This window comes from Canis lupus, chromosome 10 (genome assembly GCF_011100685.1).
Source record: "Canis lupus familiaris isolate Mischka breed German Shepherd chromosome 10, alternate assembly UU_Cfam_GSD_1.0, whole genome shotgun sequence".
In the NCBI taxonomy this organism is placed as follows: Eukaryota; Metazoa; Chordata; class Mammalia; order Carnivora; family Canidae; genus Canis; species Canis lupus.
Window position 1 is genome coordinate 43,942,878 of NC_049231.1, and position 25,674 is coordinate 43,968,551.

The following is a 25,674-nucleotide window of genomic DNA, read 5'->3' on the forward strand; positions in this document are numbered from 1 at the left end:
GCAGAGGCTGGGCCATAAGGACATGCAAGCTGCCCATTTGAACTGGCAGTGCTGGGACTCATTTTTCCAGGTTTTGGTTTTGGTTTTGAAAGAACCCCGGGGCCAGCTTTGTTCCTGTCGTGCAGATCAAGTCTGTACTCCTGGGGCCCACGTGGGTCCAGGCTCCACCTACAATTGTGTCTCCACTGTGCAGCCATGGGGACCTGTTGGCAGTTGACTTGTCCATGTACATAAAGGCCATGCCTGAAGGGGGTGGCCTGACAGCGACCAGCTCTTCAGGGCATTTTCAGGCTGCAGAAAAGAAAGGAACAGAGTAGAAAGCCTGCCAGATGCTAGAGGTGTCAAGCAGAGCAATCCTTATCTGAGGTGATTTAAGAGTTACGAATGAGGAGGCTTGTACCTGAATGGAGAAGCTCACAAGGCCACACAGTGAGAACACTCAACCCAGCCTGGCAGAGTGAAGGCACAGGTGTCCAGTGACATGTCTGCCCACCTCAAGGAAAAGCTGGCAGCCACTCTTCTGTAACTCAGCACTCAAGCCCAGGACACGGTGTGGTCAGTCTGTGGACACTCAGTCTGGGGGCATGCTACACTAAGTGCCCAGTGCTCAGGGTGGCACCAACCACTGTCTGTCATCAGCTGCATTAAGGCCCACAGAGAAGAGACCTAGGTGTCAGACATGAAGTCAGGTATTTCTCTGTGCAGAAAGAACTGAGGTCTCTTGGGACACCTCCCTAAGCAGTCCTAGGAAGGAAGCAGGTAAATGAGAGGCCCTCTGGCCTGTGTAGGAACTTAGCATGGGGCTTCATACATGTGAGGCTCTTGACAAATGTTAGTGTAAAAACAGAAGCACCAAAGATACTACAGCTTCCTGAAAAGCCTGATTATGGCAGAAAATCACAGGTCCCTTTCTCTAGGCCAAGGTGACTTTATGCCCAGACTTCTCCTTACCCCCACACACCCCCTCACCTCACCACAGTCTCCATCTGAAAGTATCAAGTTCCCTGGAGCTTTCTATGCTTATAAAATTGTAATAGTGGAAAGTAGATTTTCCCTGAAAAGTCAAATTCTCCATGTTTCAGAGAGTGAGTGACAACATGGAGCCTGTGTCCCCTCTGAAAGTAGCTACTGTGGAGCCCCAGAGACACACACCCCGCCCCCCGCCCCATCCTCTGCTCTGTAGCTGTGTCTAGGGCTCGATGAGTCACAGAAGGCACATTTGAGGGTGGTGGGAGCACTGTCAGCAGCCACGGTCCCAGCCCCACTGGCAGGAGGCTCACAGGCCTACGGAGGCATTGCTCCTTCACTTCCTGGCTTCGTGACCCTGGGCAAGTTCTTTAACCTCTCAAATTCTCAGTTTCCTCATCTTTCACATCCTGCTTACTTCACAGTTCTGAGGATTACATGAGATAAGTGTAGAGCAAGTGTTTGGTGTGGCTCTTGGCACACAGTGACCACTCAGTACACAGTGCCTTTGAGAATATATTAGATACCTGTGCTCTGCTCAGTGATGGCGCAAGGAGCTGAACTTGCTAACCTCACCCTTGACTTCGGGATTTTTCGCTGTGATCACAGTTGTAGTTAAAGATGACTTGGTGATTGCACTCACCATTCCTCATACTGCGTTCACTCTGAGTTTGTCAATTCATACTTTCCTTCTTCCTCAAAGCCCAACCCTTCCTCTGTTTTAAAGTCTTATCTTCAATAGGAGCCAGAGTTCTTTAAGCAAGCGTGCTCTGCTCCTTTGGGGGCTCTTTATGCTTTTTAAAATTATTTGGTCATAGATTCTAAATGTCTCCAAAGTCCCATTCACGCTCTGATCTAAAATACATAAGGTTGTCATAAATTACATGCCATTTTGTGATGCCCAGTAACTGATGTGTGTTCACTGGGCCTCCAAATTTTAATGTGAGTCTTCTTAGGGGAAGGTCTGCAGTTTACAAACCTTCTGTATGGCCAGAAGGCAGACAAAGACCATTATTAAGCCTCTAAAGGCAGTTGAATAAATCAGGCAGGCTGGTATACATTCTTGTTTGTTTAACTCAAGTACAAACTGACCAGGTCCATTCCTATCTGCAGTAATAACTCAAGAACTCAGGAGAGCAGAGGGGAGCTCTTCCTGCCCTGGCAGGGCTCAGGGCAGGGCTGGGCTGGGCAAGGATCTAGAAGCTGAGGTGGGACATGATTGCATGTCCCCCTCATGGTTGTCCGTCTGAGCCTGGGTGTGGTGTGCTCTTAAAACTGCCTTTGAAGAAATCTGCTCTAAGGTCAGAAGTTAGCCCTGCAGACTTTGTATCCTCTAAAAGTAGTTCCTTATTCTGTTGCTAAAACATCTGATTTTTCCTGAACCCATCACCTCCTCATTCCTATTGTAATTCTGTTTCTCTTCTGTTTTAATAAGATTTTTCTTCCCAGAAGACTTCCTTCTCTCCCACTGTCCCTCATCCAAACAGTCTGGCTCAGGATCGCCACGTTGCTCTGCCCAAAGCAGCACCTGGCATGTCTGACCCTCCACATTTAAACCCTCATAACCTGCCACCACCAACTCACCCTCCATGGCACAATCTGGCATTCAAAGCCCTTTGGAGACCATGCTTATTACTCCCCTCAGCTTCTACTCATCCCTTCACCCCTGCTCAAATACCCCACCAGCCTATTCCTGGGATTACCCAGGAATCTCCCCTTCTGTCACTGGCTTGCTCACTGCTCACCTCCTTCATAGACCCCTGAACACACCAGCTCACAGAGCGCTGCTCCCTTGCTCAGTTCCAAGCATCACTGCCCATCCTACATTTGGAACTTGCCACACAGTCCCAGTGCCCAAGGGACTGTATTGCCACCTTCCCAACTGCACTGTAAGCTCCTTTACAGGAGAGCCCGTGGTTCCCAATTACCATGCCCCTTGACATGCTCAGCCCAGTGCCCTGCACCAGCCAGCTCTCCACTGACTTCTGTAGATCATGATCATGACACTCCTGGTCCTCTGGTTTCTACCTTACTTAGGGCTGCTATTAGGTGTCTCAGAGCTGAGCCCTCTCATTTTGGCTGGAGTCTACCATTGGGCCCCAGACAAAGCTATTTTTTGTATAGACAGGAATAATAAAAAATGATTTTGGCAATTGTACCAGCAGCCCTTCATCTGGGAGTCTGCAGCCCACTGCAGGAATGGTGGAAAAAGTATACTTCCTCATGCCAGTTCCCTCTCCATTGTAATTAGGAAGCTGGCTTGTTTGAAATATAGTTTCACAGGTGCAGGATTCATCCTCGACAGGTGATTATGTTTTGATTTTTATCATCACTTATAAAACAGAATGGGGAAAGAGATTTCAGACCATAAAGCATATTCCACTGCAAATGAGATATTAGTGTTAAAAATTCGCCAATGTTGCTAAATATTTACCCAATACAGGGTTTTTTACCTTCTGCCAACCTGAAGCATTCTCTTGGCAAATGTGCTTCATGGAACTTTGGAAGTCTTTCTGCATTACTAGTCGAACTACATAAATACAACCATCTGTCTGTACTAGGTAAACAGACTGACCTCTGTTCTTCTTTTTTTTTTTTAACCTTTGTTTTAATTTCTTGGAATTTGTCCAAAATAATCCTGACTCTGCTGCTGGTTCTTTGTTTGGAGCCAAAAAGATACAATTATAAAGAACCCCAGAAACATCTAGTACATTCCTTTCTTCTCCATGTAATTTGAAACCCCTCTGAGAATTATAATTTTAAAAAAAGTTCCCCACACTTTCCTTCCTCCCAAAAGGTAGCCATGCATCTTTGTGTGTTTCTTACTGTTGTGTTGTTTTATTGTTCTACTATAGAAACTTGGTATTTTTAAAGCATCAAATTTATTTTGAAGTTCATGTTTGCACAGAACCAAACTACAACCATTAATAAGATTAGATCAATAGGTGTTGATTTAGTTCCTACTAATGTTCTTAGTTGCTAGGTTCACCTTTATTTTATTTTTTAATTTTTTATTTTTTTTGCTAGGTTCACCTTTAAAAGAAATACTCATGTGGGGTATTTTTAATGCATTCAAAGGCATTACTCACTGTCCTTCAAAAAGTCATTTTGAGAAGTTAAATACTCATTCTAATGATGTCATCTCTCAGGCATTCCTAGAACTACTTTCTTCTTGAGAGCAAGGAGGATGAGCAGGGAGGAACCAGCATCCTCACTTGGGCTCTGATCCAAAATAGCTCTCCTTAGTTAGTAGTGAACTGATATGTGATGGAAGGTTAGGGATGTGAACAGGGAAGTCAAGGCAGATGTGCCAGCACCTAGCAAAGCCCTGCAGGTGAGAAGGACAGAACCTCCTTACTGTGAGCGCAGGGGATCCCGGCTGGCCTAGATGAACACTCCGAGATCGTCAGGCAGGGCCTGAGACAAGACTGAGAAGTGGGACTTCATCTAAGGATGAAGTCTGGGACCCTCTCGATGGAGCAGACTCTTAGGGAGGCAGGTGGCATGATAGAAAGGGTGTTAAGGGAAGATTAATCTGGCGCCAGGATTAATAACCTTTCCCTTAGCTGCAGTTGTCCTAACTTGCTTGTGCTCAACTACATTCCATGATAGATGGTTCTAGAATTACATGTCAGAGATTGGGACATGAAGTTCCCCAGGGTGGGGAAGCAATTTGAAAATTAGAGCATGACTGTTTAACTCTGGAGTAAAAATGGTGCTTTGCTTAAGCACATGACTTGACACCGATCAAAATAAATTGTTTTTAAAAAATTGTCACCACATCGTCCTGAAGAGATACAAAAGAAATAACAAGAAAAGGGAAGAGGCAAATGCCAGAGAATCTGAGAACATTAAGACCCTGGCTGTGTATTGAAACCAGGTTTCCAGAGTAAATACTTTCCATTTCTATCACTCAATAGAGCTGAATGGAGCCAGGCAATTTCTGTGTAAACTTTAGCAAGAATCTTGCTATGTGTGTACACAGTTGCTCTGGAGGTAAGAGTGGGGTAGGATCCATCTAACAACTTACTTTTGAAAAGTCTGTGATTATTGTGTTTCTTCTCACAGTATGCACAGGTAAGAAACCAAAGGCCCAGCAAAGTCAAGCACACATCCTGGTCAAGGACAGAGCAAGGTGTCCCGGTTCCTAGTCTACTTGCCTTCACCTGCCCACTTTGCTTAGTTCTGGTCTCTGTTTTTTTCTTCCCCTTCCCTTTTTTCTCTTTTGTCCCACTTCTTGTTTATTTTTGGTGGGAGCAGAGGTAGGAAAAGAGGGGACCAGGATTGAGTAAAAAGCATTAAGAGAGGGATCCCTGGGTGGCGCAGCGGTTTAGCGCCTGTCTTTGGCCCAGGGCACGATCCTGGAGACCCGGGATCGAATCCCACATCGGGCTCCTGGTGCATGGAGCCTGCTTCTTCCTCTGCCTGTGTCTCCGCCTCTCTCTCTCTCTCTCTCTGTGTGTGACTATCATAAATAAATAAAAATTTAAAAAATGAAAAAAAAAAACATTAAGAGAACCAATAATGCTAGAATAGTGTATAGATCACATTTACACTTAAGAAATACTGCTGATGATGGGGCATCTGGGTGACTCGGTGAAGTGTCTGCCTTCAGCTCAGGTCATGATCTCAGGATCCTCGGATCAAGCCCTGAGTCAGGCTCCTCCCTCAGCGGGGAGTCTGCTTCTCCCTCTCCCTCTGCCCCTCCCCACTGTTTGTTCTCTCTGTCCCTCTCTCTCTCTCAAATAAGTGAAATCTTAAAAAAAAAAAAAAAAAAAAGAAAGAAAGAAATACTGCCAGTGCTCCTTATTCTGCACAAGTAGCATATTTATGAAATAATATCAAATACAGTACCTTATTATCACCAAACCCTGGTTAAATGATCTTATCTTTACTTTACAAACTGAATGAAAATTGAAGGATGTAGAAGCCAGAGTGTCACATTTTAGGTGAGTCACAGAATGGCTTGGTGGCCTTAAGCAGATAACTTCTCTGGGTCAAGTGCTCTCGTCTTCCAACCCCTTGGTTCCATGGCTCCCTATGGCTCTGGGACCAGCCTCAGTGTCTTCTCATTCTGAGTCCAGTGCTTTTTCTATACCTCTTTGCCCAGTGCTGTTCTCTTCATCTCTGGGGCTCCGAAGCACAGTTTTAAAATATAAATATGCTTTTTTTTATATTTTTATTTTTTTAAAAATTTTTATTTATTTATGATAGTCATACAGAGAGAGAGAGAGGCAGAGACATAGGCAGAGGGAGAAGCAGGCTCCATGCACTGGGAGCCCGATGTGGGATTCGATCCTGAGTCTCCAGGATCGCGCCCTGGGCCAAAGGCAGGCGCCAAACCGCTGCGCCACCCAGGGATCCCCTAAAATTTTTATTTATTTATGATAGTCACAGAGAGAGAGAGAGAGAGAGAGAGGCAGAGACATAGGCAGAGGAAGAAGCAGGCTCCATGCACCGGGAGCCCGATGTGGGATTCGATCCCGGGTCTCCAGGATCGTGCCCTGGGCCAAAGGCAGGCGCCAAACCACTGTGCCCCCCAGGGATCCCCTAAAATATAAATATGCTTTAAACGAGGAAACATTTTTAAAATGTTTAGTTGGAATTCTGCACCTCTAGCAATTTCTTGATGTATCCCACTTGTGCCAACCTTCTTTTTTGTCAGAACCATTCCTGTCATGACACTTGGGCTTAGACCTCTTAGCTGACTGAATTGCTCTATTACAGGCTTCCATGATCTGGGTGCTTGTTCCCTATTTCAGGTTCATCTCTGTCTCTGCCAGAGCACTCACTACCACCCAGCACCACCTTCCATGCTGCCCTCATCAAGCCAGGTTCTTCACTCCCAATACCATCACTGACATGGGTTCTGACCTTCCATCAAAAACCTACTCCTCTGTGGCTCCTTCCCTAAGTCAAAAGGGTCCTTATCTTCTCTGTACTGCTATTCTACCATAATCTGCAGGGCATAATCGAGCACTCTAATTCTCCCTTTTATGACGTTGTTGTGGCATAGTTTACATATCAAGAAACTAGCCCATTTCCAGTGTGCGATTCAGTGGTTCATAGTAAATCTAGAGTTGTGCAATGATCACCATTATATAGTTTGATTTCATCACCCTGGTGAGATCCCTCATACCCATTTTATAGCCAACATTCACACACAAACATACACACACACACACCTGCTGACTCACACACACCCTCACATGTGTATACTCACTCAAACATCCATTGGATCAACTAGAATATTACTATCCTCTTCCTTTTAGACTTTTACTACGACAAATATTTTTTTGCAACCAGGTTTCAATACTTAGACAAGTCTGCTGCTATACAATAAAATTGCCACATACTTTGATGATTACATTGAATACTTTCAAAGATAAAATTTTTACTGTTCCCCTTTTCTTCCCAAGAGTTGATTTTCCTTTCAATTTTTGTTATGCATATTTACTTCAAGAATTCTTTCCACAAAGATGTGATTGGAAAATACATTCATGTGACAACCTGACAGAGACAGAGCTGATCTCCAAAATACCCAGAGGATATTTTTTTTCCTGTAAAATTGGCAGTTAGGTAAAAAATGATTGTTTGTTGAGGTATAATTGACAAATAAAATTGTAATATATTTAGAGTCCAACATGATGATGAGATATATATATACATTATGAAAAGATTTCCACCATGAAGGTGGAAATGATGGAATGACTTCCATCATTTCACATATTTACTTTTTTTTTAATTTCTATTCTCAACAAATTTCAGTTATATGATACAGTATTTATAATACATTATTAGCAACTATACTTTTGGATCTAAGACTTCATTTATCTTATAAGTGAAAGTTGATACCCTTTTACCAACCTCTCCTTATTTCCCCCACATCCCAGCCCCAGGCAACTACCAGTCTACTCTCTGTTTCTATGAATTCAACTTGGGTTTCTTTTTTTTTTAGATTCCACCTATATTAATGCTGTACAGTATTTTTCTTTCTCTATTTGCAATATTTTACTTAGCCTAATTTCCTCAAGTCCATACATGTTGTCACAAAAGGCAAGATTTTCCCTCTTTTTAAGGCTGAGTAATATTCCAGTGTAAATACAAAACACAATTTCTTTTTCCATTCATCTATCAGTGGATACTTAGGTTGTTTACATTCTTTGGCTATTATGAATAATGCTGCAATGAACATGGAAATACAAATATTTCTTTGAGATGATTTTGTCTCCTTTAGATATATCCCAGATGTGAGATTATTGGATCATGAAATAGCTTTATTTTAATTTCTTGAGGAACCTCCATGGTGTTTCCCATAGTAGCTGTCCCAGTTTACATTCCCACCAATAGTGTACAAGACTTCCCTCTTCTCTACATCCTTACCAGTATTTGTCATCTCTTATCATTTTTACAATAGATATCCTAACATGTGAGATGATGTTCATTGTGGTTTTGACTTTCATTTCTGTCTCTATGTCTTCTTTGGGAAATGTCTATTCAGATCATCGGGTTATTTGGGTTTTTTCCATTGGGGTTCTATGAGTTTCTAGTATATTTTGGGTATTAATCAGATATGTGGTTTGCAAATCACCTATGCTAGAAGTTATCTTTTCATTTTGTTGATGTTTCCTTTGCTGTGTGTACAAGCTTTCAGTTTGATGGAGTCTGACTTGTTTATTTTTGCTTTTATTGCCTTCGCTTTTTGTGTCAAAACTGAGTGATCACTGCCAAAACCAATGTCAAGGAGCTTATTCCCTGTGTTTTCTTCTAGGAGTTTTATAATATTAGGTCTCCCATTCTGTTTCACAGTTAACATCTTTTTAAATTGTGCATTTATTAACAAATTGTTGTAGTTATTTTAATACTTTTGTCTTTTAACCTTTATACAAGAGTTACAAGTAATTTATGTAACACCACTATAATGTAGGGTTTTCTGAATTTAATAATATTTACCTTAGCCAGTGAGTTTTATACTTTCATATATTTTTATGTTACTGATTAGCATCACTTCAGCTTAAAGAACTAACTCCCTTTAACATTTCTTGAAAGGCTGGTCTAGTGATGATGGAAGGACTTTGTCAGGTAGAGTATTCTCAGGTGGCAGGTTTTTTTCACTGTGAGAACTTTGAAATATGTCATCCCACTTCCATCTGACCCACAAGGTTTCTGCTGAAAAATCTGTTAAAATTTTATGGTGTTTCCCGTGTATGTAACAAGTTTTCTTGCTGCTTTTAAGGTTCCTTCTTTGTCTTTAGCCTTTAACAATTTAATTGTAATGTGTAACAGCATGATTTGCTTTGGATTCATCTCCTTTAGTACCTTTTGGGATTCCTAGATCTGGGTATCTGTTCCCTTTTTCAGTTTAGGGAAGTTTACAGTCATTATTTATTTGAATATATTTTCTGCCCATTTCTCTCTTTTTTCTCCTTCTGGGACCCCCATGATGTATATTAGTACACATAATGGTGTCCTAGAAGTCCCTTAAGCTAACTTCCCCTTTTTTATCCTTTTTGCCCCTCTTAGTAGATGAATTCCACTGCCCTGTCGTCTAGTTCCCTGATTTTTTTATTCCTCTTGATTTAGTCTGCTATTGAATCCCTCTATTAAAATTTCCAATTCAGTTATTAAATTCTTCAGCTCTTAGATTTTTTATACTTTTTAATATTTCCTGTCTCTTTGTTGAAATTATCACTTTGTTCATAAATTTATTTCCTGACTTCATTGAGCATCTTTATGAACATTACTCTGAACTTTCTTTTGGGTAAATTACTTATCTCTATGTCATTACTATTGGTTCTTGGAGATTTATCTTGTTCTTTTTTCTGGAACATATTTCCTTGTTTCTTCATTCATTTCTGAGATGTTCTGTGTTTCTTTCTGCACATTATTTAAAATAGCCAACTATCTTTGGCTTGACAGACTGGTCTTATATCAGAGATGAGACCCATCAACCAGCCCAGCTCAAGCTCCTGATTATTTCTCAAACATTTGTGATTGTCCAAGCTACCATTTTTGCTCTTAATAGCTCTTAGTAGTTGAGAGTATGCCAAGACTTGTCAGTATCCCAAAAGAGAGGATTGTAGTTAGCACGTACATGCATGTTGACCAGAAGCCAATCCCTCTAGCAGTCCCCTTTTACTCCTTCCAGGGAGAAACTGGAAGATGGGCATTTTTGCCTGCTACCTTTGCACTGTGCCCAGGTATATAGACACAAATGCTCCTTCATCCCTTAATGACTCCTTCTTTGTTTTCTATAATCCTGTGGGACTCATGAATGCGAAGCCCTGTTGGCTATTGGAGCTAGGTGATATGGAGGCCCATTCCTCAAGGTGTCAGCCTTCAAATCTGTGGTGCTAGATTTGTGATCTAGAACTTTTGCTTCTCAGAGAGAAGCTGGAACTTGGCAGATTCCCTCCCAGTTATATACTATGCCAGGGATGGGATTTATGGCATAAGTCTCAGCCTATTCCCTGTTTCAATGTGGATATTTTCTCTGTCACCTGGTATATAGGATTCACTCATCTAATTCCTCGATTTCTCTGAGAGGATATTGTTCTATGTGTAGACGTATATTCAGTGTGTCCATGAAAGGAGGGAAATTCAATAGCCTCCTATATCTACATCTTGGTCTAAAAGCCATGGCAAATATGACTTTGAAAGAGTATTAATAAAGGTAGTCAGGATATGTAAATTAATAGACCATTTTTGGAGAATAATTTGACAATATATTAACATTTAAAATAATTTATGCCATTTGATCTAGAAATTCTATACAAGGAATTTATACTCTGGGAGAAATACACAACCGTGAAAAGATCGATGGTCAAGGATTTTTGCCAAAGCATGGTTTATAGTTATGATAAAAGGCAATAAATCAACTCTCCATTACTTGATTAAGTAAACTATAATACTTCCAGGCAGATTAAATAAACTATGATACTTCCAGGCAGTGGATTGTCTATGTAGTCTTTCAAAAGAAGATACATTTGTATGTTGTGTTGAGAAGGAAGAAATGAAAAATGAAAAAGATTAACTTATCAAACAGTATCTTGGGATGCCTGGGTGGCTCAGTGGTTGAGCATCTGCCTTTGGCCCAGGGCATGACCCTGGAGTCCTGGGATCGAATCCCACATCAGGCTCCCTGCATGGAGCCTGCTTCTCCCTCTGCCTATGTCTCTGCCTCTCTCTCTGTGTGTCTCTCATGAATAAATAAATAAAATATTTTTTTAAAAAAAGAAAAACAGTATGACCTCATTAAATATATATATAATCCCCATATTAGTGTGTGTGTATGTGTGTGTGTGTGTGTGTGTGTGTGTGTGTGTGTGTATATAAACTAGATAAGTACCCAGTGCTTAAAACTGTTCACTGGGGGCATTATCCATAGGTGTTAAGATCCTGGGTGGCCTTTGCTTTCCTGCATTTTGTATTTTTGCCGTGTTTAACTTTTTAACAAGAAGCATATATTATTTATGTAAACAGAAAGATTCAACGAAGATAATTTTTCAATTAAATTAAAATTAAAGTGAAATCATGTGTCCTTAGCCTAACAGAGATTACATGTGCAGTTAAGAACTTCACTAAGTCATACATAGAGACACACAGAGAGGGCAGGGGTGGCCTCACATCCCCCATGTGTTCCCACCAAAGTCAGAAGGAAGTAGATATTCCAGACTTGGGATGGACAGAAACCTCTTGCTGTTATGATTGCAGATGCTTCCAAGGTAAGCAGCTCACTATTTTAAGAAATGGCCAGTTTACCCCTGAGAAGTTTTGCTTTTTTTTTTTTTTAAGATTTTATTTATTTATTCATGAGAGACACAGAGAGAGGTAGAGACACAGGTAGAGGGAGAAGCAAGCTCCCTGTGCGGAGACTGATGTGGGACTCAATCCCAGGACCCTGGGATCACTACCTGAACCAAAAGCAGATGCTTACTTAACCACTGAGCCACCCAGGTGCCCCTACCCCTCAGTAGTTTTAATGGTTCTTATGTCATATCATATTATGCTAACTCAAACTGCATTGTGTAGTTACAGATGCTGTATAAAGTCATATACATGTTTGCTGTCTATCTCACTTTGGCCAGAATGTAGTTTCCATGAAGATAGGGACCATATTGGCAGCTGTGTCTCCAGCACCTAAAACAGGACTTAGCACAAAGCACCTGTGGAATATTGTCAGAAATTGTTAGAAAGTTTATAAAAACCAAACTCTTCCTGATAACTTTAACCAATGGACTGTAACTGTGGCTGCTTGTCTCCATAAGCCACAAGGTAGGCCCTTGTATGTCTGACACAACAACTTGTGCTTCTTTTTTGCCAGACTGCTTATACACATCAGACCAGGGGAGCAACCATGAGGAATGATTCCTCAGCCAGCATCTATGAAGGCCAGGATGGGCATTGGTGGCAGGGGTGCCCCATGAGAAATAAACCGGAAACAAAAATGTGTCAACCACAAAGAATATGGATGCGTTCATTGTATTTACATCATTCATTGTTTATTGCTTATCTGTCCCACTGGCACTCACAATGCCATGTCTGTTATATTCTGTGTTGTATCCCCAGGACATATTGTTACACCTGGTACATAGTAGATGCTCAAAAATTAGTCCAGTTGGATGTCCATCTGGGTGCACTAGTAGAAACTGAATTGATTAGTCTAACTAAGTCATAAACTCTTCAGCATGATTTCAGACCCCTTCTCAAGACAGGAAGCTATGTCTGACATTGTCAGCAAGGATCAAGGAGTAGAAACATCTGTCTCAAATTTGTAGATTGTCCATTTGCTTTTGCACATTCTGAACCTTCTCACTTTCTCCCCATAGAGACATCTGTAAGATCATCTTTGCTTCCTCGTTTCTTTAAGTTCTTTTCTTTCCCCATTTAAAGACACACCATCTGGGTTCAGGTCTTATCTTTCTTAGACATCATTCACTTGGTGCCTTCCTCTTTTATCTTCATTTATAGTTCTGAAGGAATACCTTTTCCCGAGGGGTAAGCTCTTTGCCAGGCTGTACTAACCCGGTCCTTTTTGTTGCTTTTCTTCAAATAAAAGTAGTTATTGTCCTGTTTTCATTTTGGCCTTAACATCTCTTTTCTCATAGACCTATAAACTCCTGAGGGGAAATACTTTGATCTTTTGCTTCTCCATTTTAAAGATATTTTAACTTCATGGCTTAAAAATTTAAAAAAAAAAAAAAAAAAAAGGTCGTTTCTCCAAGACTAACCAGCTTTCCTTCTTTCTCTGGATTTGGCTGGCTGTATCTGGAGTACTTCAGTAGACATTTCCTGTCTTTTACATTCATCCCTAAGATGAAGAAACATCCCCCTTGAGACTCGGGCAGTGCCACTCAGTGATCTATAAATCACCCCTCAAACTGAGAAGAAATACTTGGGTGAAGTTAATAGGCAGAAACCTGCATGGCCAAAGGGAACTTAGCTGGGAAAGGGCTTGAAAGGGAGAAAGATGTGCCCCAACTGCAAGGTTGCACTAAGGGCAGCACAGCTGCTGAGACTTGCCTTTCCTCTGGGGAACCAGATGTCCTGCTGTACCAGGGACATTTATCTCAGCCCCAGTGGGGAAGACAGAGTCCCCTCTTGTCCAGGCTGCCTGCGTTGCTCTGTGTCCTGCCTGCCTCCAGGCTGACTTCTACTGCCATGACACAGTAGCTTTCCACCTCCATATTCACATCTCCCCATTGCCTCCTTCAGGTCATCTTAGAAGAGCTCTCAGGCCAGTGTACCAGCTTAAGTGCCCCAACTGTTGCCCCAGGGGTGATCTGGAGGCATAAAGACAAAGCTTCTAAACTCTTTTGAACCCCAAACCAGCTTTTGGAAAGAGAATGCATTCTGCTTACTAGTAATGGTCCCATTTAAGAAAAATGTCAGACCATGTGACAGCACACTCTCCCCATTGTGTACATGGCACTCTAGTGGCAAAGGGAGTAAGGGAAGCAAATTATTGTTTGATAAGCACACTTTCATTATGCCTTCTATTTGACTATGAATAATTAACCAGGTAAATATTAAATAATTAACAGAGTGAAATAGATTAAAAAACAAACTCATAAATGTCTTCTCCTATAGTCATCCCCATCTCTTCACAAAGCTCAAGCCAAAAGCTGCCAACAGTAATGATAAAGGTAGTGACACAGCAGTAATCACCTTCTGTGGAGCACCTACTTGGTGCCAGACATTATGCTAGGTACTTTGTGTGTTTGTCGATAACCCTTTTAGTAATGCTGTAAGATAGGGTTATTAACACCAAGTTACAGATTAGGTCATCAATAATCAGAAAAGCGAACTTGCCCAGGGTCAATCTATGGTTCACGGCAGGGCCAAAATGACACGTGGTTTCTCAGATGCTGACTTCAAACATCTCTGTTCCACATTCCACTTCTCTGTAATTGAGAGATGAGTATTGTCTATGGAAGAGGGTTCGGGAACATGGTAAGAGGAAAACATGGCCAAGAATGTAATTATCACCCTCTTCCCCTTCTGGCTTCCGAGTCTTCCTCTCTGCCCCAAATAATACCTTCTTTACCCTTAGATACACATGAAAGAGCTGTTTGATTGTTGCAAACCACAGCTAGTTCCAAGATTAATTACAATCCATACATCTATTAGGAAGGTGTTAGGTAGATCAAAAGTAAGGTGACAGTGGCATCATTAATAACATGACCTTTCTCACGAGCCGGTCAGGAATTTGGCTCACTTCTTATAAACCTAGACTTACTAAGACTTATTCTTAGAAATGATAGAGGAAAATACCAGCCCCACATTCAGAATTTGGGAAATCTTCTTACTGCCCCCAAATGCTTTATTTTTTTCAAAAGCATCTTTTAAAATTAGACTAACTAGTGTTTCTCAACAGGGGCATAAGGATTTTAAGGAGTGAAGTTGTCACCTGAGCTTAACAAGAGTCACTAAGTTCCCGCAGCTGTACACTCAACATCAAAACGCTCTTCTTTAAATTCTGAGAACCCAAAGTAGATTTTACTACTTTTTTTGAAGATTTTTTATTTATTTGAGAGAGAGAGAGAGAGCACAAGCAGGGGTGAGGGGCAGAGGGAGAAGCAGACTCTTTGCTGAGTAGGAACCCCACATGGGGCTGATCCCAGGATCCCGGGATCATGAACTGAGCTGAAGGCAAACACTTAACTGACTGAGCCACCCAGGCACGCCAGATTTTGCTACTTTTAACATTTCAATCCAACATTTAGTTCCAGAAACAATGCACAATTAAGGAATAGGAATTATAATATTTTTAAGGCTGGGGGGAAAAATGAAATTGAAAGCCAGGTAAATATAAAAATGAATTATAAAAATATATGGTTCTTACTGTTCCAGAAGGTCCCAATTAAACAGATAAAACAGAATGCACTTAACACAAAGAGGCAAGAGAATAAGATCACATCCATCTTCCTGCCCCAGAAGAAAACTGGAAAATAAGCCAAGCTGCATCTAGAACGAGAAATCTTCAGAAAAGTCTGGAATGAAGGCATCTAGCAGGAAATAATTTTTTGGACTGGCACTTGTATCTTGACTTCAGTCTGTGCTCTTATCCTGTTATTGGAAAGTCCAGAATTTGCAGGGAGGCTGAAATCAGGGAGATAAGAGTTGAGTCTGTAGTGCACGGGATGGATTTCCTTACAAGGACTCACTCTTTACATGTGAAGGAAATAATGTGCCTCAGAGGACTGAAAATCCTATGGCCCAGGGAGGAAGTGTGATGCACAGGCCGAGGGCACCCTTGGAATCTCTTGTTTCAAGGCTGGCTTTTGTACTTTCCCGTCCCCAGTGCTTGCCCATGGGGTCCTATTGTTATCTAACACATGTGTTCTCCTTGTCTTTCTCAGTCAGTGAAAGCTGAATTGAAAACCGTTTCTCGAATTGATTCCATTAATCTTTACCTACATAGTACACCCACCATTCTGTCCCTTGTTGAAGAAGCTCACTGATGGCGGAGGGGGGAGGAGGGTATAGCCTGGAGTTAAAAAGCACTGGCTTAGATTAGTTAGTGTTCCAATCTGCGAGTCTCCCACCCAGGGGACATGCACGAGACCAGAAAATACATCCATGGCTCCAGGGAATCCCCTCCTCAAGCCAATTTTTGTTCAAATTGGATGTATTCCTGGGTTTTCAATATAAAGAAACAAGATCTCACTATGATTTTTAGTAATGCTGCAATGACACATTTTTATCGGTTATTTGCTTACTTATAATTTTAGCAGCCTAACTGGACTATAAAAAAAAAAAAAAAAAAAAACAGAAGGTACTTTTCTTTTCCAGCAGCTACTGTTTTTCTAAAAGCTTTCCATGAGCAGTGTTTCCATCAAAATCATGATTGTTGTTATTCTTCATGGACATGAATACACTATATCTACTATTATTTTGCAAACTGTAGGTCCTCTTACTATAGCAACAAAATGAGAAGGCTCTTGAATTTTTGTTGATTTAGGGAGTACCTTCAACCTACTTGTTCAAAGCCAGGATCTGCTCACCCTTCAAGTCTGGTGTTGGAGTCTATGGAAAGTCCAGGGATGGACTGACAATTAGAATGTACTCTCAGCCCCATTAGAGAAGTAGAGTTCTCCTGGTTTTTCTTCCTCCAGGGCTGGTGCTCTGACTCCCAGATATGGGCCTGCAGGAGTGTTTCCCTTTGCTGGATACAGCTCTTGTTAGCTCCCCACACTTAAAGGGTATGCAGTGTAATAAAAATTACGCTGTCCTGTTGTTGGCAGCACTTATCGGATAGGAGTATCATAACATGAATAATATGTGTGAGAAAACTGAAAAGCTGAGGGATTATCCTGATATGGAAACTGAAAACAAAACAACACTCTGGCCTGCAGGAGCTACTTGCCACATATAAGAACCAACTTTGGCATTTTATATTTTTATTCCCAAGTGACAGAATTAATCCAGTGTTTTATTTTGAAAAGAGGGAGTTTCTGAGCACAAAGAATTCTGGAGTTAGCTGTGGTCATTTGCCAGGCCTGCGGAGATAGACACCCCTTTTTAGCAAACCTCTGAGTTGGCAGCAGATGTTGAAACATTGCTGAAAGAGAAAAGAAAATTCAGTCTCTCCCAATTCTGGCAACCATCATATGTATTTGGTAGGACAAGTATAGCTTATTGGTGCCATCATTTTAAAAGGCGAGAAAAGAGAATCTCAAAGAAATTAAATGAATTCCTATTCTTTTCTTCATTGTGGTAGGCCTCCAGAGAGTTACGAGAGTTTAAAAGACACAGTCCCTTCCCTCAAAGAGGTTATAGCCTAATACGGGTTTTAAAAATGTAGAATTTATATAATCTGGGAGTTCAAAGAGCACAATCCCTTCTCTCAAAGAGGTTATAACCTAATAGGGGTTTTAAAAAATGTGTAATCTGATGACACATGAAAGGTAAACTCACATCCCCAGGTAACGTGGAAATGTTAAGTAAAGGACACAGGTCATGTGAAATGGAGAGTGGAGGGCATGATGCTTGCTAAGGATTGCACTGGGCAGTGACTTTCATAATGAGATGAGAAAGAAGGAAGAGGTAAGGGTGAGTGGGTGGCTCAGTCATTAAGCATCCGACTCTTGATTTTGGCCCAGGTCATGATCTCAGGGTCCTGAGATAGAGCTCCGAGTTGTGCTCCCCACTAAGCTGGGCATTTGCTTGAGATCCTCGCTCTTCCTCTCCCTCTGCTCCTTTCCCCATCTTTCTCTAAAATAAAAAATCTTTAAAGAAGAAGAAGAAGAAGAAGGAAGAGGTAAATGAAGTCATGAAGGGAAAGCATGAAGGGAAAAGAAAAAAAAAAAAAAACCATGAAGGGAAAAGCAAAAAATGTTGGGACAGGAAAACGTAGGGTAGGACAAGAAGTAAGCCCATCTGGCAGGGAAGGGGTAGGACCATATAGAAAAGTAACAAGCAGTAACACCGCAGCGTTTCTTGATGGCACCATATGACAGAGCATCTTGAATGCTTGGACCAGAGTCCCTGGAAGCTTTTGAGCAAGTGCAGGATAGTAACTATTTTAAATAAAACACTTCGTTGACAGTGATCAAGATAGATTGTAGTGCAGAGACAGTAGACAGGGAGAGAAACCAGAGAAAGTATTTCTCTATTTGCTGATTTTAATAGGAAAATTTAAATGTTGTTCAAAATTTTTCTAATTTACTCTGTTTGCAAACTAAGTATACTTCACAGCTCTTTATACTGTACATTTTGAACTCTTGAGATTTTGGGCTAAAATTCCATTTTTGTTTCTTCTCACCTCAAATAACAAAGAGTTACACTGCATAATGAATGGATACCCTGTGCCTTTGACCAGTTGTGCTAGGTCAGGCTGATCCAGGTGACACCAGAGTAAAAGTGGAGGGAGAGGATTGTGCAAAATGAGTACATGGACATTTGCTCACCTTGAGGTTCTGGATTCCTGGGACTCAGGGCCAATCTTGCTGGACAATAGACATGAAAATGGACACTGGCCCATGTCCCTATGGCCTTTGAAAACCGCTATATGGAGGATAGAAAAAAGTTGGACAGTTAATGAAATGCAGTATTCTATACTGTTATCATTTAACCATCTGTTCCTTCATTTAGCAGAAAAGTGAGTGTATTTACTATAAAGAGACTTGGCATTTTAAGCCTATCTAAGAAATAAGAAGACACCCTGAAATATGTCCCTTGGGTAACTAGACATCTGCTTAAAGAGATGGGACTGGTGAGGCTGTGTTAAGACAGATACGTCTTATTCTTAATCCTACCAGTAGGCTAAGCAAAGTAAGCTCAAAACTGAGGCCCTGTCAGTGCTGAGGAATAGGATGTAACCTCGTTCCTAAGTGACAAGAAAATCAAAAAGGAAGGAAGGCAGACAGATTAAAGAAGTGGCAAGGGACTTTAGAAGATCAGAAGATAGCTTCCTAATAAACTCTGGAGTAATTGACCTTACATTGTATTTTTTTCCTGTCTTACCATGATCCAGAAAGTGGCTACATGACAGCCAAGTGGGGGAAGAGGGAGCAAGGCAGTTATGAAGGGAAGGTTGAGGCAAAGGAGGTCGGGAGCATGAAGGGGTTAGGGGACAGCAGTGGACACAGTGGCATGGGATTGATGACCTGGCAATGGATAGGAATCTTTCCCTGTGAAGAAAATGCTGTGAGATAAACTAAGTGAAATTTTAACAGTTATGAAAATTTTTTTACATTTTAAATTACTAGAATAAGATATAAATTAAACACCCCTTTATTTTGTAAACCAAATCTTATCTCACTATTATTATGTCAAGGCTGTGTTCCCATGAAAAAGCTTAGGGACATCTTCTCCAGTGTAACGTACAAATCATACTTAGGGATCATAATAATCACCTTAAATAACTTTCTGTTTTAATACTGTATAGTTTGTATTGATAATTACTAGCTTAATTACAGGTTACATTTGCATAATGCCTCATTTTTTTTTAATAAAAACACTTCCCCATATATTCTCTCAGTTTCCCAATATCTAAAGCTCAGAGAGAAATTCTGTTTCTCATTTTAGAGACAAGAATTCTGAAACTCAGTTTGATATAAATCAGTACTGTCTTTTATTGGATGATTAAACATAAGGGAACCATTCTATGCCCTTTATATGTATTATCTCATTTAGTCTTTGTGACTAAACTATGAGATCATTAACATCTCTATTTCCTCTGGTTCTAGAATACCACAAGCTTAGATTTAATTAATTCCTAACTGTGGTTTGAAATCACTACAGTTTACTGAAGGTGTGACTTACCTACGCTCACTAAACTAGTGACAGAAGAGGAAGTAGAAAGAATCTATTTGCTCTTAATTTTCCCATCTAACCATAGTGAAGAATTTTTATATACTAGGTAATCAATCTTAAAAAAATTCTTGCACATTGATTTTTAAAGTCTACATTTAAATAGTTTGTGTAAAGAATTCTTATGTGTTTAGAAATTCTGGAATGTTTTAAGAAACCCCGTTGTCTGTATTTACCATTCCTTCATATATTTAGCAAAATGCATTGAGTGGAAAAATCACATGGAAATACTTAGCTAGAATTAAAATAAAGTTAGTGAGCAATTTTGCATTGAAATATGGGCATTCAGTTCAATTCAGCAAGTTGATTTTGAGTGCTTAGTATATAATGTGCTTCAATCTACACAAAGATAAGTAAGCAGTATCCCTCTCTGAAGAAGTTTTCAGTGCTTCTTTACAGGATTATGTTAAAATATCTGAATGTTATTGAAAGAGATTCTTGAGATTCTGAAGTATGATTTCTATTCTACTTGGGGGGGGAAGGATATCAGAAGAAGGAGAAATGGTTGAGTGCAGAGTGAAGTACACTCAACTATCATAAAACTGTAACACAAAGAAGAATCTAACAGTTATGATGAGAGAGGAAAATGAGTAAATGCTTTGGAGAAGCATCAGAAGGAAACTGTCATATCACATTGGAATAGAAGGGGAATTAGCAAAGGCCTCAAGATGTAGATATGTTTAAGATGCACCTTAGTGAATGGATAGAAATCCAAAAAGCATATGAGAATAGGGCATTCACACACAAAGGGTCTCGTGTAACTGAACACAGAGGCGTAGCTTTTCTTATATTAGTGTATGTGTGTAGATTAACAAAAAGGCCCAAGGCTGAATACCAGGACTTTGTTGTAAAGGTCTTGAATACTAGGCTGAGGTCTTTGAGGGCAAATGCAGTGGAGTGAAAGACAAATACTGGGCTGGAGGTATGAGACATATATACAAATTTCAGCATGACATTTATGAATTGAGTGAGCTTGAGCAAATCAATTATCTCTTTGAGCTTTGACTTCCTCACCTGAAGTATGGATGTAATAGTAATTAAAGGTTGAGTATAAATTTTAAAATGTGTATGGAAGTACTCTGAAAATTGTAAAGCACAACAGGAGGCATCATTGCTGTGGTCATCATCGTATTGTTATGTATACAATGGCATGCAAAGATTTTGGAGCAGTGAAGCTTTTCATGTGCATCTACAATTTAGGAAAATTGAGTTGGCAAGAGTGTAGTGGGTAGATTAATAATAACAAAAGAGGGGCGCCTGCGTGGTTCAGTCAGTTAAGTGTCTGCCTTTAACTCGGGTCACAATCTTGTGGTCCTAGGATCAAACCCCACATTCAGCTTCCTGCTCAGCAGAGAGCCTGCTTCTCCCTCTCCCTCTGCTGCTCCCCCTACTTGTGCTCGCTCTGTGAAGTTGTGTCAAACAAATAAATAAAATCTTTTTAAAAAATAATAACAGAAGAGAGAGAACCAATCAGGAATTATTAAAGCAATCCAGGTTAAAAGTAATTAAGGTATGATTAGGATGGTAGAGACATTGCAGAAATACTGTTTAGTTTGGCATTCACTCAAAAATATGCTGACCACCCACTCAGTTCCTGGACACAAACTCAGGAGTCCTGCTTAACAAGCCTCTTCAAAAGAGACAGCAGGGAAAGATACAGGATAGAATGGGCAAATACTTGGGGAGCAGAGGTAAGAGGAGAGGGACATAGAAGGTCACTGGATCTTCCTTTGCTCCCATTGGAGAGACCTCAGGAACAGCGGAATGGAGAAGGGACATCTCAAATGCCTGTGAGCCTAACCCACCTACGGCACAGGTGTCATGGAGGGCAAGAGATGACGGTAGGGTCAGTAAATCCTTCCAGGGTGGGTTTGACTCCCTCTGCTCCCTGCCTGAATGGGTCTGCACTATCCGAGGTGCTGAAAGAGGAAAGTTACCCCCCAAAAGGGCACAAGACCCCCTCAGGAATCTACTGGACTTGAAAAACCTGTCAGAATCCCTCTTCCCCAAGAGAAATGAGAAAAATGTCTTCAACTAAAAAGAATTTCTCACTTTTCTTAAAATGGATCAACTACTGCTTCTGTGTTTGCTTATGTTTGAAAGTGGAAGGAAATTAAAAAAAAAATAGGGCTCAAAACCTATCTATAAACTCAAAGTAAGTATCCTGGTAATCAGAAGTTGATTGACTCCATTGAATTGTACAGTCATTCGGTGAATGCAGGTACCTTCCAGGAGATAGAACTGAGGAAGGAAACTGCAAGTGGATAAACATTGCTCCCTCTCACAGTTTAGTGAAAGTGTGTGTCAAAAAGCACACGACAGGTGATTGTGTATTGAGCTAAAGTTGTGTTCTTAATACTGTGTTAGAAAAATAAGACACGGGGATCCCTGGGTGGCTCAGCAGTTTAGAGCCTGCCTTCGGCCCAGGCCGTGGTCCTGGGGTCCCGGGATCGAGTCCCACATCAGGCTCCCTGCGTGGAGCCTGCTTCTCCCTCTGCCTGTGTCTCTGCCTCTCCGTCCCCCCCCTCTTTGCATCTCTCATGAATAAATAAAGAAAAATTTTTTTAAAAACTTAAAAAAGAAAAATAAGACACTTCTCTCTCTCTCTCTCTTTCTCTCTCTTTCTCTTTATTTTATACATATGATTTGTTTTTTCACTTCTCCATGAAGGAAATTTTTATGAAGGCCAAAGCAGTGTGTGGGGGCTTACTGGAAACTCACCCTAATATTAGTTTCTAATAAAATAAAGAAGTCCTCTAATAATGACCCTAAAGTCAAAAGTACTTTGTCCATTCCTTCAGAAACACCCTATGAAATTTTGTGGGATTAAGTCCAAGAGAAGCAGCCCCCTTTGTACGGCATTTTCCATAGAACTTTTACTACTGGGTTGTCCCTTTATGCAGGAGCTTAAATGAAGTAAAAATAGGACAGCCTTGCAGCTCTTTTTAAGATTAAAGAGAGAATGGGGATAGCCATGGAACCAAAAATTGGTAAAATTAGGAAAAGAGATCATGAAAGCTGGTCTCACATCCTTTTTTTAAAAATCCCTTTCATTCTTTACTCCTGTTCCTTCCCAGTGTTATTAAGGCAGGCTCGTATAGCTATTTTATATGCTACAGACTTTAAATACTCTACATATTACAGTGCTGTTTGTTTTTTCCCACCACTTAGGAGATGACCTGGCTCCCACCACTTTCTGCTATTCCAGCACCTGGAAAAGTGGAACCAAGCAAATTTCCATTTCCAAATAAGGTGAGATCTTGAAACACTCAGGAACGATATGCTTTACTCACATAGAGATTTTTAGTGGATAGTGGGTTTTCCCTTGATTGTTTTCCATCTGTAAATAGTCTTACCAGAGGCATAGGGTTCTGATTTTCAACAATTTGCAAACATGTATTTATTCATCAAAGGGAGAAAATTCGCTTCCATTTCCATACTTCCTGTAAAATGTGATACATGTTATACTTGTCATTTTATCTAAAACATTTGTAAAGTTGAAATGCATCATATAATCATTTTATGCATTTAGTGTGATTGTGTGTCTTTTTTTCCTAAAAAGCTGTTATTAAATTAATTACGTATCTTAAAATCAATGTCTTATAATTGAGGACATGTAGTATGTAATTCCTCTTGGGTACGTTTTATAAACCTTAAAATGTTTTCTAGGACTTTAAAAAACAAATTTCCATATTTTCTTAGGACAAGCACACACTCAAAAAATTCATCACAATATATTTAAATTATACATGAGTCTAATAGGTTTTATGTTTTTCAACCATACAACTAACATATAGATTCATATTCATAAAAATGAAATTATGCATATAGCAGGAGCAAAATATGAAAATGTACATTACCCTCCATCCAGATTTTTATTTCCCTACCCAGAGTTTACTCTCAAGAGTTCGGTGAATACTATTCCATTCATTTTCCCTGTGCATGATATACATATATGTGCATATGCAGTTTTTTAAAGTCCTTAAATGGTATGGTTCTAAAAGCATTTCTTCTATAAAAGTTGATTTTTTTTCAGATACCGTGAATACGTATTATTGCTAAATATTAACATCACAACTTTTTTAAGTGAATTGTTAAAATAACAGTTTGTTATAATTATTATCACAGTGGTAAATTTCATTCTAAGAGCTGATATTTATTTCCTTTAACCAAGTGTATTTGGAGATCTTTGTAAGTAAATATATGGAGATGTTCTTCATTCTCCTTAATAGCCACAAAATACTTTGTAGTCTGAATTTGTTGTAGTTTATTTGGTCAAGCTTATTTTGATGGACACTGATATTGTTTCTGGCTTGTTGTTATCACAAACACTATTACAGCCAACATTTTTATAATTGCCTCTTTGTATGCTTCTTGAAAGTTTCTAGTACAAATACCTAGAACAGGAATTGGGTGCTGGAGGCATGAGAAGCCAAGTTTAGCCTTGACTGTGTTTCAACAGTACTTTTTTATGCATCTTTGCCAGTGTTTAACATTATCTGGTGTTATATCATTGTGTCTGCAGTGCAGGTGAAAAATTGATATCCCATTGTTTTAATTTGCATTTCTCCAATTACTTCTGAGTTTGAGCATTGACTATTTTTCCGTTACAAATTGCCCATTCATATCCATTACCACTTTTAAAAAAATGATTTGTAGGAACTCCTTATATCTTATTCATTTGTCTGTTATATATGATGCAACTATTTTCTTACAACCTTATTTATGTACCTTTTATACTAGCAAAGTGTTTAATTTTATGTCAGGGAAAAACGATTTTTCCTGTTCTCCCACATTCTTACAATGCTCTCTATTTTATTATCATTTTTTATAGTTTTGTTTTTAGGTTTTAAAAAAAACTTTGTGGATGGTGTAACATAGGATTCTAGATTTATTCATTTCAGTGGTTAGTAAATTATTGTAACACCATCAACTGATGAGCTCATATTCCGCCCAGTGGTTTGAAATATCACCTATATCAACAATTGAACTTCTCATAAATACATGAATTTGCTTCAGGACTGTCCAGCCTCTTTTTTTTTTTTTTTTTTAGTATATTTATCTAATTCTTTCCCAATTACTCATTTTTAAATAAAAGGTCAACAAGCATTTTTTGTAAAGGATCAGAATGTAAATAGTTTAAGCTTTGCAGAGAATATCTAAATGAATGAATGTGGCTATGTTCAAATAAAATTTTATTTACTGAAACAAGTAGTGAAAAAAAAAAGAAACAGGTAGTGAGTGGCACAATATATAAAGAACTCTTACAACCCAACAATAAAAAGATAACTTATTTTAAGGTTAAATGGTGCAGCCTCTTTGAAAGACACTTTTAACAGTTCCTCAAAAGGTTAAACATCAGGTTATTATATAATCCAGCAATTCCACTCCTAGGTATATACCCAAGAGAACTGAAAAGGAATGCCACTGGGGGTTGTGTTTACTTTGAACTCCTTTTGGTTCTGGGAGGTTTTTTTGGTGGATTTATATTTTCCAAGTGGGGAAAAACAGAATATGTAGCAGTAAAATGTGTAACATGTTAAATTATGATATGTAGTGACGGAAGATAAATTAAGGAGAGGAAAATAATGAATGCTGATGGTGAATAGGGATGGATGAATTTTAAATAGTTTAAGAAAGGCCATCCTGAGGAGGTGACACTTGAGCTGAAGGAAGAGAAGGAGCAAGTCACATAGGCAAGAGGAGGAAGAGAGTTCTGGCAGATGGAAGTGAAATTGCCTGGATGCTAGAGGAACACCAAGAACTCAGTGGGGTCAAGGCAGAGTGAAACCAGGCAAAGAAACAGTAAGTGGCACAGTGAAGTAAATGCAGTCACATTATACTGGGACAGTAGGACTTGGACTTTAAAAGGACTTGGGCTTTACTCTAAGT

General features: G+C 39.8%; 1 protein-coding gene across 4 annotated transcripts in view; it reads left to right on the forward strand.

Moving 5' to 3' along the window:
* Positions 1-25,674, forward strand: part of AFF3 (AF4/FMR2 family member 3) — a 522,431-nt gene that overhangs the window by 303,043 nt on the left and 193,714 nt on the right. For all 4 annotated transcript variants that reach the window (XM_038551011.1, XM_038551013.1, XM_038551012.1 and 1 more), the window contains one exon: positions 22,954-23,034. In XM_038551011.1, the coding sequence (XP_038406939.1) occupies positions 22,954-23,034 (81 nt within the window). The remainder of the gene's footprint in view (positions 1-22,953; positions 23,035-25,674) is intronic.